The sequence below is a fragment of the Cuculus canorus genome, chromosome 28, assembly GCF_017976375.1.
Source record: "Cuculus canorus isolate bCucCan1 chromosome 28, bCucCan1.pri, whole genome shotgun sequence".
NCBI lineage: Eukaryota > Metazoa > Chordata > Aves > Cuculiformes > Cuculidae > Cuculus > Cuculus canorus.
The window spans coordinates 3,607,589-3,621,931 of record NC_071428.1 but is presented as its reverse complement, the minus strand read 5'-3'; the positions used below and the strand labels follow the sequence as shown (position 1 = coordinate 3,621,931).

The following is a 14,343-nucleotide window of genomic DNA, read 5'->3' as shown; positions in this document are numbered from 1 at the left end:
CCCAATCACATTGTCCCCCAGCCTGTATTGAAAACATGGATTGTCCCGACCCAGGTGCAGGACCTCGTTCTTGGCCTGTTTGAACCTCATGAAGTTCATGTAGCCCACACAGCCATCTGGCAGGACCACCACTCACAGGATGCCAGACAAGATGGAGCAGGGAGACATGGCCAAGGAGACACAACATGACATGGCAGGGAGGGAGTTGCTGACTAAGGGTCAGACCGAGCCCTGAGGGTAAATGTTGCCTGACTGGGCTGGAGTTTGCGAGGGTCACAATAAGCTGGTGGCACTGTGGATCTCCTGGAGAGCTGGGAGGTTCTGCAGAGAGACATGGAGAAGCTGGATCCATGCATGGAGGGCAGAGAGGGTCTGCAGAGGGGTCTGGAGAAGGCTGGATCTATGGATGGAGGGCAGGAAGGATCTGCAGAGGGATCTGGATTAGCTGGATCCATGGATGGAAGGTAGGGAGGATCTGCAGGGAGGATCTGCAGAGGGATCTGGAGAAGCTGGATCCATGGATGGAGGGCAGGGAAGATCTGCAAAGAGATCTGGAGAAGCTGGATCCATGGATGGAGTGCAGGGAGGGTCTGCAGAGGGCCCTGGGGTTGTGTAGCCTGGAGAAAAGGAGGCTGAGGGGAGACCTCATCACTGTTTGCAACTGCCTGAAAGGAGGTTGGAGCGAGGTGGGTGCTGGCTTCTTCTCCCTAGTAACAAGTGACGGGATGAAACAGCCTCAAGTAGTGCCAGGCGAGGTTTTGATTGGATATTACAGAAAAATTATTCACTGAAAAGGTTCTCAGGCACTGGAAGGACTGCGCAGGGAGGCGGTGGCGTCCCCGTCCCCGCAGGGGCTCAAGAACCGGGTGGGTGCGGTGCTCCGGGGTGGGTCGGTGGTGGACGGGGATGGGTGCACTCCATGGTGGCCGCAGCCCATGGCCTGGACTGCATCTCCCGGCGCTCCCCGGGCTCTCTCCCCGCCCCACTCGCCAGCCCGGATAGTTAATCGCCAAACGCCGGGATGGAGCGAAACTACAGCTCCCGGCGAGCCCTCGGGCTGCTGTGTCACTGCCAGCCTGCCCCTTCCCTTCCTCCTCGTTCCTCCATACTAAACATTCCCTTCCTTTCCTCCTCGTTCCTCCATTCTAACCATTCCCTTCCCTTCCTCCTCGTTCCCCCATACTAACCATTCCCTTCCTTTCCTCCTCGTTCCTCCATACTAACCATTCCCTTCCCTTCCTCCTCGTTCCTCCATACTAACCATTCCCTTCCCTTCCTCCTCGTTCCTCCATACTAACCATCCCCTCTCCCTTCCTCCCTCTCCATCCTCCCTGTTCCATTTCCAGGCAGGAGCCGTGACGAGGCCGTGCTGTGAGCTGGGGGAAAGGTTTACTGGAGACAGGAATTCGCTCTCATCACAACAAAGCTCGCTTGGAGCCAATTTATTCCCTTTGCCGGCTTTAGGTTTGACTCCAGCCACTTGCTCTGTCCTGGCCTTAAGAAGAGCTGGGCTCTGGATTTGGCTCCCCAACATGAAGCCCGAGGAAGGAATCCACCGAGCTGTTGGGAAGTAATTAAATAAGTAAATAAAGCAAAATCAAGAGAAATGAGAAGTGTCTCTTATGATGCAAGCCTTTGATCAGTGTAAAACGCATCTTCTGTGCTCTGTCCCACCCCTCCAGCCCTGTTCGGAAGGCTCCCAACTTGCAGAAGGTCCCATCTGCCCACAGATGTGGTAGCACAGAAACCCCTTGTAGGTCAATTTCAGAGAGTGGTGATCAAGGACGCAAAGTCCAGATGGAGATCCATGACCAGTGGTGTCCCTCAGGGTCCGTACTGGGACCAGTGCTGTTTAATATCTTCATTAATGATCTACACAGCGAGATTGAGGGCATCCTCAGCAAGTTTGCAGATGACACCAAGCTGAGGGTGCAGTTGCCACACTGGAAGGACAGGATGTCATCCAGAGGGACCTGGACAGGCTGGAGAAGTGGGGCTGGAGAACCTCATGAGTTCAACAAGCCCATGAGGGACCTGGACAGGCTGGAGAAGTGAGGCTGGGAGAACCCCAGGAGGTTCAACAAGGCCATGAGGGACCTGGACAGGCTGGAGAAGTGGGTCTGGAGAACCTCAGGAGGTTCAACAAGGCCATGAGGGACATGGGCAACATGGAGAAGTGGGGCTGGGAGAACTTCATGAGGTTCAACCAGGCCAAGGGCAAGGTTCTACTCCTGGGTCGGGGCAATCTGTGGTTTCAGTTCAGAATGGGGATGATGTGAGTGAGAGCAGCCCTGAGGAGAAGGACTTGGGGTGCTGGTCAATGAGAAGCTTGGCACTGAGAAGCAGGGAGGGAGGGGATTCTGCCCCTCTACTCCTCTCTGAGGAGAACTCATCTGGAGGATTGCGTCCAGTTCTGGAATCCTCAACAGAAGAAGGAGATGGAGCTGTTGGAACGGGTCCAGAGGAGGCCATGGAGATGATCTGAGGGCTGGAGAACCTCCCATCCAAGGACAGGCTGAGCGAGTTGGGGTTGTTCAGCCTGGGGAAGAGAAGGCTCTGAGAAGACCTTAGAGCAGCTTCCAGTACCTGAAGGGGCTCCAAGAAACCTGGGGAGGGGCTGTTCATAAAGGCTTGTGGGGATGGGACGAGGGGGAACGGGGATAAACTGGAGAGGGGCAGATTTAGACTGGACATTAGGAAGAATTTCTTCACCATGAGAGTGGGGAGGCCCTGGTCCAAGTTGCCCGGGGAAGCTGTGGCTGCCCCATCCCTGGAGGGGTTCAAGGCCAGGTGGGATGGGTCTTGGAGCCCCTGATCCAGTGGGAGGTGTCCCTGCCCATGGCAGGGGGGTTGGAACTGGATGATCTTTCAGGTCCTTTCCAACCCAAACTATTCTACATTCTCTCTGCTCAGAAAGAGGGAGAAATCCTTATTTTCCTCACCCTTTGTCCTTCTTTTGTGTTTGAACTAGAGATTCCTTCAGCCTGGCTCTCACCCCTGGGCACCAGAGCCCTGCTGTGACTCCTCTGCTTATTTATTTGTGTTATTTTGCAGCTCGTTAGGAGAAATTAAGCCAAGGAAAGCACAAAAGGAATGGAAGGAAGAGTCCAGCCCTGGAATCCCCACTGCTAGGTCATGCTGGAGGTTCTTCTCTTGCAAATACATTCATCCATGTTTCATTCAGCCCCAGGCGAGACCAGGTTTGCACCCATCGCACCAGGGACAACATAGGTTTAAAGGTTTATACGTGGCTTTTACACCCATTTTGCACACTTTAGCACTGAGTTTATGTAAATCTTACAGAATTTTGTACTGGGTGTACACCGTTTTATATATTTTTTCCTAGGTTTACACTGGTTTCACACAGTTTTGCACTGGTTTTACACAGTTACGCTTCAGTTTTACACTGGGTTTACACAGGTAGACGCTTTCTGCACTGGTTTCACATGATTCTGCACAGTTTTAGACTCTTCTTATGCTGCTTTATGGCTTTTACATGGCTCTATACTGGTTTTGCTCTGAGTTTATATGGGTTTTACAGAGTTCTATACTGGGCTTACACCAGTTTTGCCCAGTTTTGCACTGTTTTACACCAGTTTTGCACTGGATTTACACTGGTTTTCAGTATTTACTGGGTTTACACTGCTTTCACACAGGGTTTACACTGGTGTTAACACAGTTTTGCACAGGGTTTACACTGTCTCTGCCATGTTTTACTGGATTTACACTGGTTTTTCAGTTTTTTTACTGGGTTTACACTGCTTTTGCAGTTTTGTACAGAGTCTGCGCTGGTTTTGCAGTTTTGCACTGGATTTACACTGGTTTTGAAGCATTTACTGGGTTTACACAGGCTTTTGCACGGTTTCACACTGGTTTTGCAGAGTTTCGCACTGGATTTACGCTGGTTTTGACGTGTTTACTGCTTTTACACCGGTTTTGCACAGCTTTGCCCTGCTTTTGCACTGGCTTTCCACTGGTTTTGCACCGTTTAGCGCTGGTTTTGCACTGCTTTTACACCAGTTTTGCACACTTTCGCACTGCTTTTACACTGCTTTTGCAGCATCTCTTTGCTTTACACTGCTTTGGCACGCTTTTACCCTGCCTTGCACACTTTCCCCCTCCTTTTAACCCCTTCCCCCCCAGGCCTCACCCCTCCCCCACATCCCCACCTCCTCCTACTTTTATCCTTCCTCTCTTTTAGGTCTTTTTTTTTCCCCCCTTTTCCCCCTCCAACCCTTTGCGTGAGAAAGCAGCCGAGGGACCAAAGGATGGGGAGGGGGGGAGCGGGCAGGCAGCGCTGCTGAGTTTCCGAGCGCATCCACCGGCAGAAGGAGGAGGAGGAGGAGGAGGAGGAGGAAGGGGGGCGGCAGAGGGAGGGAGCAATTGAATTTCAAACACAAACAACCGCATGGGGCAGGGGCCCAACGAGCCCAGCCTCTTTTAACACCGGGGGACACCCCCCCAGCCACCCTTGGGGGCACCACCAGCTTTTTTTTTCCTCCGCCTGCATCACCTTTATTCTTATTATTCTTATTATTATTTTTTTTCCCTTGCCCAAGCCTTCCTTCGACGGGTTTTGCTTGCAAAACTTCATCCTTAGCCCCCCCTACCCCCTTTTTTTTTCCCATCCCCCCTTCCCCCCCCCCCCCCCCCCCCCCCCCCTTTTTTGCTCCCAGGAGGAGCCACCAGCAAAAAAATGTCCCGGTCCAACCGGCAGAAGGAATATAAATGCGGGGATTTGGTTTTTGCCAAGATGAAAGGATACCCACACTGGCCTGCCAGGGTAAGAAAACCTAAAAGGGGGGGGGAAATAGAGTGGAAGCAATGGGGACCCCCCCTAACCCCTTAATCCTCGTTGCATAACGCAGGGGAGAAGGGGAAGGGGGGGGGGGCTGCCAATTTTGGGCTGGATTTGACTTTACCAGCCCTTTATGTAAGGTTATGGAGCGGGGGGGGGGGGGAAGTTGGAAGTGATTTCTTATTGCTGGAGAGGGTTTTGGGGTGATTTTGTTGGGGTTTGGGAGGATTGAAGGGGTTGGAAGGTCCTTTTGTGTTGTTTGCTTATAGGGACGGGGGGGGGGGGGGGGTTCCCACCACGTGGGAATGGGAGGACACCCCCCCTTTATCCCCCCCCGGGTTCTATTGGTTTAAGGGGGGGTAAGAGGAATCCCCCCCCCCCCATTCCAGTGCAATGGGATGAAACTGGGAGCCAGGCTGCATCCTGCACTGGAGCATCGCCCCTCTTCTTTATGGTGTGACACCCCCCCCCCCCCCCCCCACCTTTGGGGACCCCGTTCTCATAAGGACACCCTCCCATTCCACCTCCTTGCTCCGTTAGGGACACTTTATAGGGCTTTGCTTTGCTTTTCCAGTGATTTAGGGGATATTTGAAGGGGGGGGGGTGTCAGATACCCCCCCAATTCCCATCCTGACTTTCCCAGTGGGACCCCAAGCTTGTGTGTTCCCCCCCCTTCCTCCTCTTGGCCAGAGATTTCTGTGTGTTTGGCTTTGAAAAATCAATATAATCCCTGAGGACTTAGGACGGGGGTGGGGGGGACACACAGGACATGTGGGGAATGGAAAGGGGGGGTCCAAACAGGGTGCTGGACCCCCCCTTATCATCTCTTACTTTGCTCCCACTGCAGCATCTCTGCGAGTTTGGATGCTGGAGGAACATCCCTGAGCATCTTGAGCCGGGGGGGTTAACACCATAACCCCCCCTCCCCTTGCGTAAAGAACCTCAGCCATGTCAGGCCTTGATCCGCCATGGGGCCTGATCCTTTGGAAGCTCCAGAATACGCCACTGGTTGTTTATAATCAGTTAATGATGCAGTTTAATATTTCTTTGCAGTGCCCCCCCCTTCTCCCATTGCCACCCCCCCTTTTTTTTTTTCCCTGTAATGCTACACAGGGAGTTGGAATATCCAGAAACCCCGAATCCAACCTAAATTGGGGTATGAAAATGGCTCAACGGAGCGTTCAAGGTGTTGGATTCCTGCCCCCCCCCCCCCCGCTTTCTACGCCTTTTTCTCCCTCCCCTCTTTGGGTTTGAATAACTTTTGTTTGGTTTGTAGGGTTCTGGCGGGGAGGCCGAGGAAAGGGGGGGTTGGGAACAGTTCGGATTTGGCACCGGCCGCCCAACGCGCGCGGCTGAAAAGCGGCTTTGCGAGGAGGAGCCAGAGGGATCCTGGGAGCTCAGCGCCCGCTTCCACCACCGACACCCCTTCGCTTCAGCCCCCAGCGCATCCCACGAGGGGGTTGGCCCCCCAAAAAACACCCCCCAAAATCCACTGCCTTCACCCAAAATCCACCGCGGTTACCCCAAATCCTCCTTGTTCTCCCCCAAAATCCACCCTAAAAATCCCACTCTTCACCCCAAAGGCCCCATTCTCCAAAAATTCCCTCCGTTCCCCCCTAAATATCCCCCCATTCCCCCCAAAATATCCCCTCAAAAAATCTCCCATTCCCCAAAAAAATCCCCGTTTCCCCCCAAAAATCCCCGTGTTCACCCAAAAATCCACCTGTTCACCCAAAAAGTCTCTCCTGTTCCCCCAGCAAGATCCCCCCATTCCTCCCAAAAATCCCCCGTTTCCCCCTAAAATCTCCCGTTCCCCCCTGAAAATACTCCATTCCCAAAAAATCCCTGTTCCCCAAAAAGTCCCCCTCAAACATCCCTCTGTTCTCCCCCAAAATATCCCCCCGTTCCCCCCAAGTACCCCCGTTCACCCAAAAAGTCTTTCCTCTTCCTCCCCAAAATCCCCCATTCCCCAAAAATCCCCGTTCCCCAAAAAGTCCCCGTTCCCCCCAACCCCCCCGTTCACCCCAAAAGTCTCCTGTTCCCCCACCAAAATCCCCCTGTTCACCCAAAAATTCCCATTCACCCAAAAAGTCTCCCCCGTTCTCCTCGCAAAATCCCCCGTTCCCCGAAATATACCCCTGTTCCCCCCCAAAAAAACCCATTTTTGTCCCTGTTCCCCCAAATCCCTCGCAAAATGTCCGTTCCCCCAAAATTACCCCAAAACACCTCTGTACCCCCAAAATCCCCCCAAAAAACCCATTTATTCCTCAGAATGCCCCTGTACCCCCAAAAAACCCTCCCAAAATGCCCCTGTTCCACCAAAAATCCCCCCCAAAAAAACCATTTCCCCCCAGAACGCCCCTGTACCCCCCAAAAATCCCCCCCCAAAAAAACATTTCCCACCCAAAATGCCCCTGTACCCCCCAAACCCGCCCCAGGATGGGATCAGGAGGACAGGGATGAAGCTAAGTTGGGACTTTGTGGTTTCCCCACCACTATCTCCTGGTCAGAGCAGGTTCCCACCTTGGGAAAATTGGGATTTTGGATATCCGTGTGCCCTTCCCAAGCCCCAGGGTGGACAGGGGGATTTTTGGGGTTCTGCCCTCCCACCAGTGACTAATCCCATTGCGGGCTGAGGTGTAGCAGGTAGGGTTTGTCCGTGATTAATCGTGACGAAATGCTCCCCAGCTGGGATATTTGTTTCCAACCAGGTGCGGTTGGAGAAGAAGGAAATGGTGGTGAAGGAAGAAGTAGAGGGATGGGGTGCGTCACGATAAGGGGGTTCAGCCTGGAGAAGAGAAGGCTCCAAGGAGAACTTAAAGCAGCTTCCAGTACAAAAAGGGGCTCCAGGAAAGCTGGACAGGGACTTTTTCCAAGGGCATGGAGGGATAGGATGAGGGGGAACGGCTTTAAATTGGAAGAGGGAAGGTTTAGACGAGGTGTTCAAGGCCAGGTTGGATGGGGCTTGGAGCCCCTGATCCAGTGGGAGGTGTCCCTGCCCATGGCAGGAGGTGGGACTGGGTGGGCTTTGAGGTCTCTTCCAACCCAACCCAAAGTCATGGATGCTCCATCCCTGAACAGGGCTCCCATCCATGTTTAATCATGGAATGGTTTGGCTTGGAAAGCACATTTAAAGGCCATCCAGTCCAACCCCCTGCCCTAATCTGGGACATCGTCAACTCCAGTTGTTCATGCTTCTGTGTATGAGTGTCCAGTTCCTTCCAGTATGGAAAGGAGCTCCAGAAAAGCTGGGGAGGGGCTCTGGATCAGGGAGTGCAGGGATGGGATGAGGGGAATGGTTTTGAGCTGAAAGAGGGGAGATTGAAATGAGATCTTGGGGAGAAACGTTCTCCTGGGCGGATGGGGAGTCCAAGTTGCCCAGAGCAGTGGTGGCTGCCCCATCCCTGGAGGGGTTCAAGGCCAGGTTGGATGGGGCTTGGAGCCCCTGAGCCAGTGGGAGGTGATCCAGAGGTGGAACTGGATGGGCTTTGAGGTCCATTCCAACCCAAACCATTCTGGGATTCTCCTTGTCTGTGGTGTCCTGGCACTGTCCCACAATGTCCCCTGTTCAGGTGCTCATGGAAACCTCTCCCTGAGAGGGGAAACTGAGTCACGAAAGCAGGGAGATGAGATGCCAGCGCCCACAGCGGGAGCCCTGAATCCCTGCATGATGGATGGTGTTGGGAGCATGGCAAGGACCAAGAGTCTCAGCACCGCTGGTATCTCCCTCCTTGCACATCTCCTGGTCTCGTCCCCGCACATTTGTCAGGGCTGGATCGGGCTTGGCCACTTTTTGGAGAAGGAATAGGGTGGTTTGCTGCCCAGATCATAAAATCATAGAATGATTTGGGTTGGAAGAGACCTCAAAGCCCACCCAGTTCCAAACCCCTACCATGGGCAGAGACACCTCCCACTGGCTCAGTGGCTCCAAGCCCCATCCAACCTGGCCTTGAACCCCTCCAGGGATGGGGCAGCCACCGCTGCTCTGGACAACCTGGGCTCCCCATCCTCACAGGAGAACATTTCTCCCTAAGATCTCATCTCAATCTCCCCTCTTTCAACTTAAAACCATTCCCCTTCATCCTATCCCTCCATGCTCTTGGAAAAAGTCTCTCCCCAGCTTTCCTGGGCCCCTTCCCACCCTGGAAGCTGCTCTAAGGTCTCCTCGGAGCCTTCTCTTCTCCAGGCTGAACAACTCCAACTCTCCCAACCTGTTCTCCTACAGGAGGTGCTGTGAGATCCCCCCCTCACCATGGCAGATAGGAATGGTTGGACTCGATGACCTAAGAGGTCTTTTCCAACCTAGTGATTCTACAATCCTATGTGTGACCCGTGTAGATAAAGTCCATTAATCCCCCCTTCCTGACTCCTGATTGCCCACTTTCATCCAGCAATGGGGAAACTGAGGCAGTGGGTGGGTTGCTCCCAGCGTTAACGCAGACCAGGCTCTTCCCAGCCTTGCTTCGCTCCCAGGACTTGTTGCAAAGGTCAAGTGCAGAGGTTGAGAACAGAGTCCACGCTGGGGTACATGCCCAGCTCTCCCTGTCACGGTCCAGAGCTTTCCCTCCTGAGGGGGGGAAATGTCCCAGCTTCTTGTTTTTGAACCCCCCTTCCATCCCCATGATCCTTAGTTCTTCAGGCAAGGCCAGACTGGTGATGCTGGCGTGGTTTTGGAGTGGCACACGTGTACTTTAACTCAGTGCCACAGCCCTCCCCACCCCCTCATCACCTTTCCGGCGCGGCCCCAGGGATGGACAAACACAGGGAGGGATGGACAAACAGACATGGGACAAACAGCTGGCAGTGCCTTCAGCCCTGAGTGACCATCATGGGGGTGGTTTGGCAGCCAGGAGCTCCTCACTTTGGAGGGGTCTCCAGGAGGATGAGAGGTTTCCAACCAGCCGAAGCTCTTGCTGGGCAGTGTGAGCCACCACTCTGGGGGTTTAGGAAGGGTTCCCGGCATCTGCCCGTGCTATCGGGGTCCACACAGGGTTGTCTCGCCCCATATCTCCCCACCTGCCCCCGCCGATAGAGCTGCTGCGGCTTCTCCATGGATGGAGGTTGGAGCAGATAAGGGGGTGGTGGGGAACGCTTGGGCACTGGTTCTGGCTCCATGTGGGAGACAGGAGCTCTCTGAGCCCACCACTGCCCATCCCTCATCCTTGGCCAAGGATGGTCCTTGGAATGGGGTAGGGATGGGCAGCGCTGGGCTGAAGGACCACAAGGCAGCATTCCTGTCCATGCTGCCTTCAACATCTTCCCTTAGGGAAGGAGGTTTTGAAAGCAGCTGGGGGATCCTCAGGGGCTCAGGAGGTTGGGTCCTCGTCTGAGGGGGCTCCAGGGCTGGTGGGACCTTTGCTGCATCATTCTGGGAGCAACCTGTGGAGACGTGGCTTGCGGAGAAGCCTCCTGATGGCAGGGCCAGGCTGGCCACTCGCCCCTCTGACTCATTTTCTCCTCCGAGTAGGGATGGAGCCGCTGTTCCGGCTACCGTGATAGTGGCAGCTCGGGCAGGGGTCCCACCAGGGCATGGTGGCCAGTATGAGGGCGAGGATGAGCTTTGCACCACCAGGAATCATCCCCACGGCTCCATCCCTGCTCCCAAAATGCCTCCACGCAACCAGGGATGCCGGGTGGGGTGGAGGGACTTCGGGGCAGGCTGCCCAGAGAGGTGGTGGAGCCCCCATCCCTAGAGGGATTTAAAAGACGGGTAGACGAGGTGCTCAGGGACATGGTTTAGTGGCAGCTAGGAATGGTTGGACTTGATGATCCAAGAGGTCTTTTCCAACCTGGTGATCCTATGGTGGTGTTGGGATTCCTGGGCACTGTGTGAGTGCATGTCACCGAGCCCAAAACACCTTTTGGATCTGGGAAGGAGGAGGCAGGAGGATGACCTGGAGGCTCCAAACCACAGTGGGGATGGCGTGGATGTGCATCCTATCCTGCTCCGGCTCTCCGGGAGCAGGAAGCACGCATGGGACATCACACCAATGTTCTGCTACGTCCTAGTGCCTGCATCCCATCCCACCCAGTGCCTGCATGGAGTCCCTTGACACCATCCCATCCCATCCCATCCCATCCCATCCCATGTGCCTGCATGGAGCCCCTTGCCACCATCCCATCCCATCCCAGGTGCCGCTGGGGCCGTGCCGGCATTGCCACCAGCCCATGACCTGCGTTAGTTCCTGGCTGTTGGAAAATGAAGCTACACGCTATTCCCAGCTCCGGGCATGAAACTGGGAGAAACCCTTAGCAAGGTTGGCCCTTGAGAATTGTGTTTGGGATGGATCAGTGATGTGCTGGAAGAAAAGGGGGGACAAAAACCCCATGTGGTAGCCCTGCTGTTGGTATCCCGGCTCCATGCCGGCCTGGCCAGCTGGGGAAACTGAGGCTCGGTGATCCAGAGGGAGGCAGTGACTTGGCAAAGGTCATGCCGTGAGTCAGCAGCACGTTGGGAATGGGACCCAACACCACGGCTGCCGGCACTGGCACTCGCCCCGAGACCCCCACCCGCATCCTCCTCGGCTCCTTGGAGGCTTCCTCCAGGAATTTATGGCTGCTCTGCCTGGAGCTGAGGGGGATGTTATTTTTAGATGCTATAAAAAGCAGCCGGAGTCGCTTTCGCTCTATTCCCACTTGGCGCCTCGGGAATATTCATGCTCGGCGAAGCGGCACCTGCCAGCGAGGTCCAGGCACCGGCTGCTCACGGACCCTCATGGTCTTCATCACTGTGTCCCGTGATCTCGTTTCAGCTGGGGGGGGTCCCTGCAGCGTGACGGCATCTCCGAGCACCCTGGTTCTTCCTGGCTTTTCCCCCCCATCCCTGTGCTCCAACGCGGAGCCTCTGGCTTCACTGGTGGCACCCGCACGAATTTGCTGAGCTAAATATGTCTGAGCCAGTCTAGACAGGAGCTTACGGTGGCCGCTCCTTGGCTGTCCCCAGGGAGGGAGAAGGGGAGACCCCGCTGAGCCGGCACCTGGGTGGGCACAGCCACTTCTTTATTAACCACTATTATTGCCCGTGGTGGTGTTGGCCGGTGGGTGGATTCCCAAATTCCCAAGGAATAACGTTTTCCTCCCTCGACGCGTCTGTGTCACAGCCGGTGGGTGACATCCTAATGTCCAGGGGGAGCCAGGGCTCTCCCCTCCCTGATTCTCATCCCATCCTTTGTGTCCTGCAGATTGACGAGATGCCAGAAGCTGCAGTAAAATCCCCCTCCAATAAATACCAAGTCTTCTTCTTCGGGACCCACGAAACGTGAGTGAAGCCCTGGGACACATTATTCAGGGCCAAGTGAGGCCCCGAGTGATCAAGCCTTCCGTGGGGCAGCACTGCAGGTGGTCCCGGGGGGGGTTTTGGGGACAGGGGAACCCCCACCTTGAGGTTCCATCCCTCATTGCTTCCCTCTGCTCTGAGCAGGGCATTCCTGGGGCCCAAAGACCTCTTCCCCTATGAGGAATGCAAGGAGAAGTTCGGGAAACCAAACAAACGGAAAGGATTCAGCGAAGGTTTGTGGGAGATTGAGAACAACCCCACTGTCAAAGCCTCCGGCTACCAGGTGGGTCATGAGCTGTGAGGGATCCTGTCACCTTGGGTTCTCCCCCAAGATGTTTCCTTCACCCCATTCTCCCTTCTCGCGTGCCCTTCTGTGAGTTCCTTGTGCTCCTTCAGCCCACCCAGAAGAAGACCTGTCCTGGGGACACCGAACCAGAGCGGGAGCCGGAGGGTGATGGGGAGAAGAAGGGCAACGCAGAGGGCAGCAGCGACGAGGAGGGGAAGCTGGTGATCGACGAGCAGTCCAAGGAGAAGAACGAGAAAGCTGGGATCAAGAGGAAAGCGGAAGACGCTTTGGAGGTAGGAGGACATCGCAAACAGGGATGAGGGGGGGTCCAGGGCTGGTCTGAGCCAAGCTCCCCGTTCCCAGGACTCCCCCAAACACATCAAGGAAGCCGAGGGGCAGGAAGGGGAGAAGAAAGTAGACAACGAAGAAGCCCCCAAGGAGGAGCTGAAACCCAACCCGGCGGAAGGAGAGAAGAACAGTGATGCCGCCGGCGTGCCGGACACCAACGAAGCCAAGCAGGAGGTCAGAGACCACAAGGAGAGGTGAGGATGGCGCAGGGTTGCGTGGAAAGGGGGATTGCGGTGTGGTGGGGTCAGTGATTGAGCAGCCGGGTGTCTTCTCCACTCCTGCAGCCTGTAGCGGCCTCTCCGGTGAGCTGATCTTCCCATCTGCCCCTTCCCCGTTGGGCTCCCTGGGTGCTGTCGCCCTGTCTCGCCCTCGTCGGCTCAGTCGCATCCGTGGCTCCGGACAAGAGAAACAAACAGAAAATTTAATTTCAAAACAAAAAACAAAAAAAAAAAAAGAAAACATAAAGAGAAGAGAAAGAAAAAATGAAGAGAAACCCCGGTTACGTGAACCGCATCTCCCGCCCTGCCGCCGCGGGCGCATGCTTTGTATTAGTGATTTCTAGGGGGCTGATCCGTTGATTTGAAATAAAAGCGATTCATGCCTTTCTAACGCACTTCTGACGGCTTCTCCCTGCCCGGGCTCAGCTTCTGCCCGCTGTCCTGACCATTCTGGGCTCCTCGGACCATCCCAGACCTGCAGACTCAGGGGTGATGGCAGAGACGGGCACCTCTGGGTTGTGCTCCCAGGAATGGAGGGGAAGCAGAAAGGATTGGAGCAAACAGGAGCTTGTGGGAGAGAATCATGGAATGGGTTGGGTTGGAAGGGACCTCAAAGGCCATCCACTTCCATCCTGTGCCATGGGCAGGGTCACCTCCCACTGGCTCAGGGGCTCCAAAGCCCATCCAACCTGGCCTGGAACCCCTCCAGGGATGGGGCAGCCACCGCTGCTCTGGGCAACCTGGGCCAGGGGCTCCCCACCCTCATCGTGAAGAATTTCTTCCTAATGTCTTATCTAAATCTTGCCCCTTCCAATTTAAAGCTGTTCCCTCTCATCCTGTCCCTCCATGCCCTTGGAAAAAGTCCCTCCCCAGCATTCCTGGAACCTCTTTCAGGTATCAAAGTCTGGGGCTGGGTTTTGGAGGGGGGGGAGAATGTTTAATAAAACAGAAAAAAACCACCATTTTTGCAGGAAACAAATAGAAATCAGAATGAAGAAAGGGACATTTTCAGCCAGGCCCTGTGAGCGGGGTCCCTAATGTGGGCTTGGTATGAGAAGTTACTATTATAGAATATTTTGATTTAAGCTAAAGTAAAGTTTCATCTAAATAGGTTTTGAAAGTTTGACAGAACTTCCCTCTGATGGCATCTTTTCTTCCTCTTATAGCATGTTCTCTCCCTCTTATAGCACAGTTTCTGCCTCCGATAGCACATTTCCTCCTTTATACAGCATATTTTCTCTCTCTTATAGAACAGTTTCTCCCTTATAGCATCTTTTCTCCCTTTGATATTATGTTTTCTTCCTCTGGTAGCATTTCTTTCCCCTCTGATGACATCTTTCCCCCCTGACAGCACCTTTTCTTTCAGACAGTATTTTCCACCCTCTGTTCACCCTATGGAGACAATAACTCCTTGCGT

The 14,343-nt window shown here is 54.6% G+C and overlaps 1 protein-coding gene across 3 annotated transcripts; it reads left to right on the top strand.

The window, feature by feature from the left end:
- Positions 1-4,660: 4,660 nt before the first annotated feature.
- HDGF (heparin binding growth factor) lies at positions 4,661-13,275 on the top strand. 3 transcript variants are annotated; one of them, XM_054051150.1, is made up of 6 exons: positions 4,661-4,783; positions 11,980-12,056; positions 12,219-12,357; positions 12,471-12,653; positions 12,724-12,902; positions 12,993-13,275. In XM_054051150.1, the coding sequence occupies exons 1-6, from the start codon at positions 4,697-4,699 to the stop codon at positions 12,997-12,999; spliced, it is 672 nt and encodes a 223-aa protein (XP_053907125.1). In that variant the 5' UTR covers positions 4,661-4,696; the 3' UTR covers positions 13,000-13,275. The 3 variants fall into 3 exon arrangements, with proteins under 3 accessions (XP_053907125.1, XP_053907124.1, XP_053907126.1); XM_054051149.1 differs by lacking the exon at positions 4,661-4,783 and adding an exon at positions 10,961-11,516; XM_054051151.1 differs by lacking the exon at positions 4,661-4,783 and adding an exon at positions 11,831-11,901.
- The last annotated feature ends 1,068 nt before the right edge of the window (positions 13,276-14,343 follow it).

Bases quoted from the DNA above. Each gene is read 5' to 3' on its own strand.
- HDGF (XM_054051149.1), top strand. From the start codon at position 11,256: ATGGGACCCAACACCACGGCTGCCGGCACTGGCACTCGCCCCGAGACC. The intron at 12,057-12,218 runs GTGAGTGAAGCC...TGCTCTGAGCAG, and splicing joins TTCTTCGGGACCCACGAAAC to GGCATTCCTGGGGCCCAAAG. The intron at 12,358-12,470 runs GTGGGTCATGAG...GTGCTCCTTCAG, and splicing joins TCAAAGCCTCCGGCTACCAG to CCCACCCAGAAGAAGACCTG.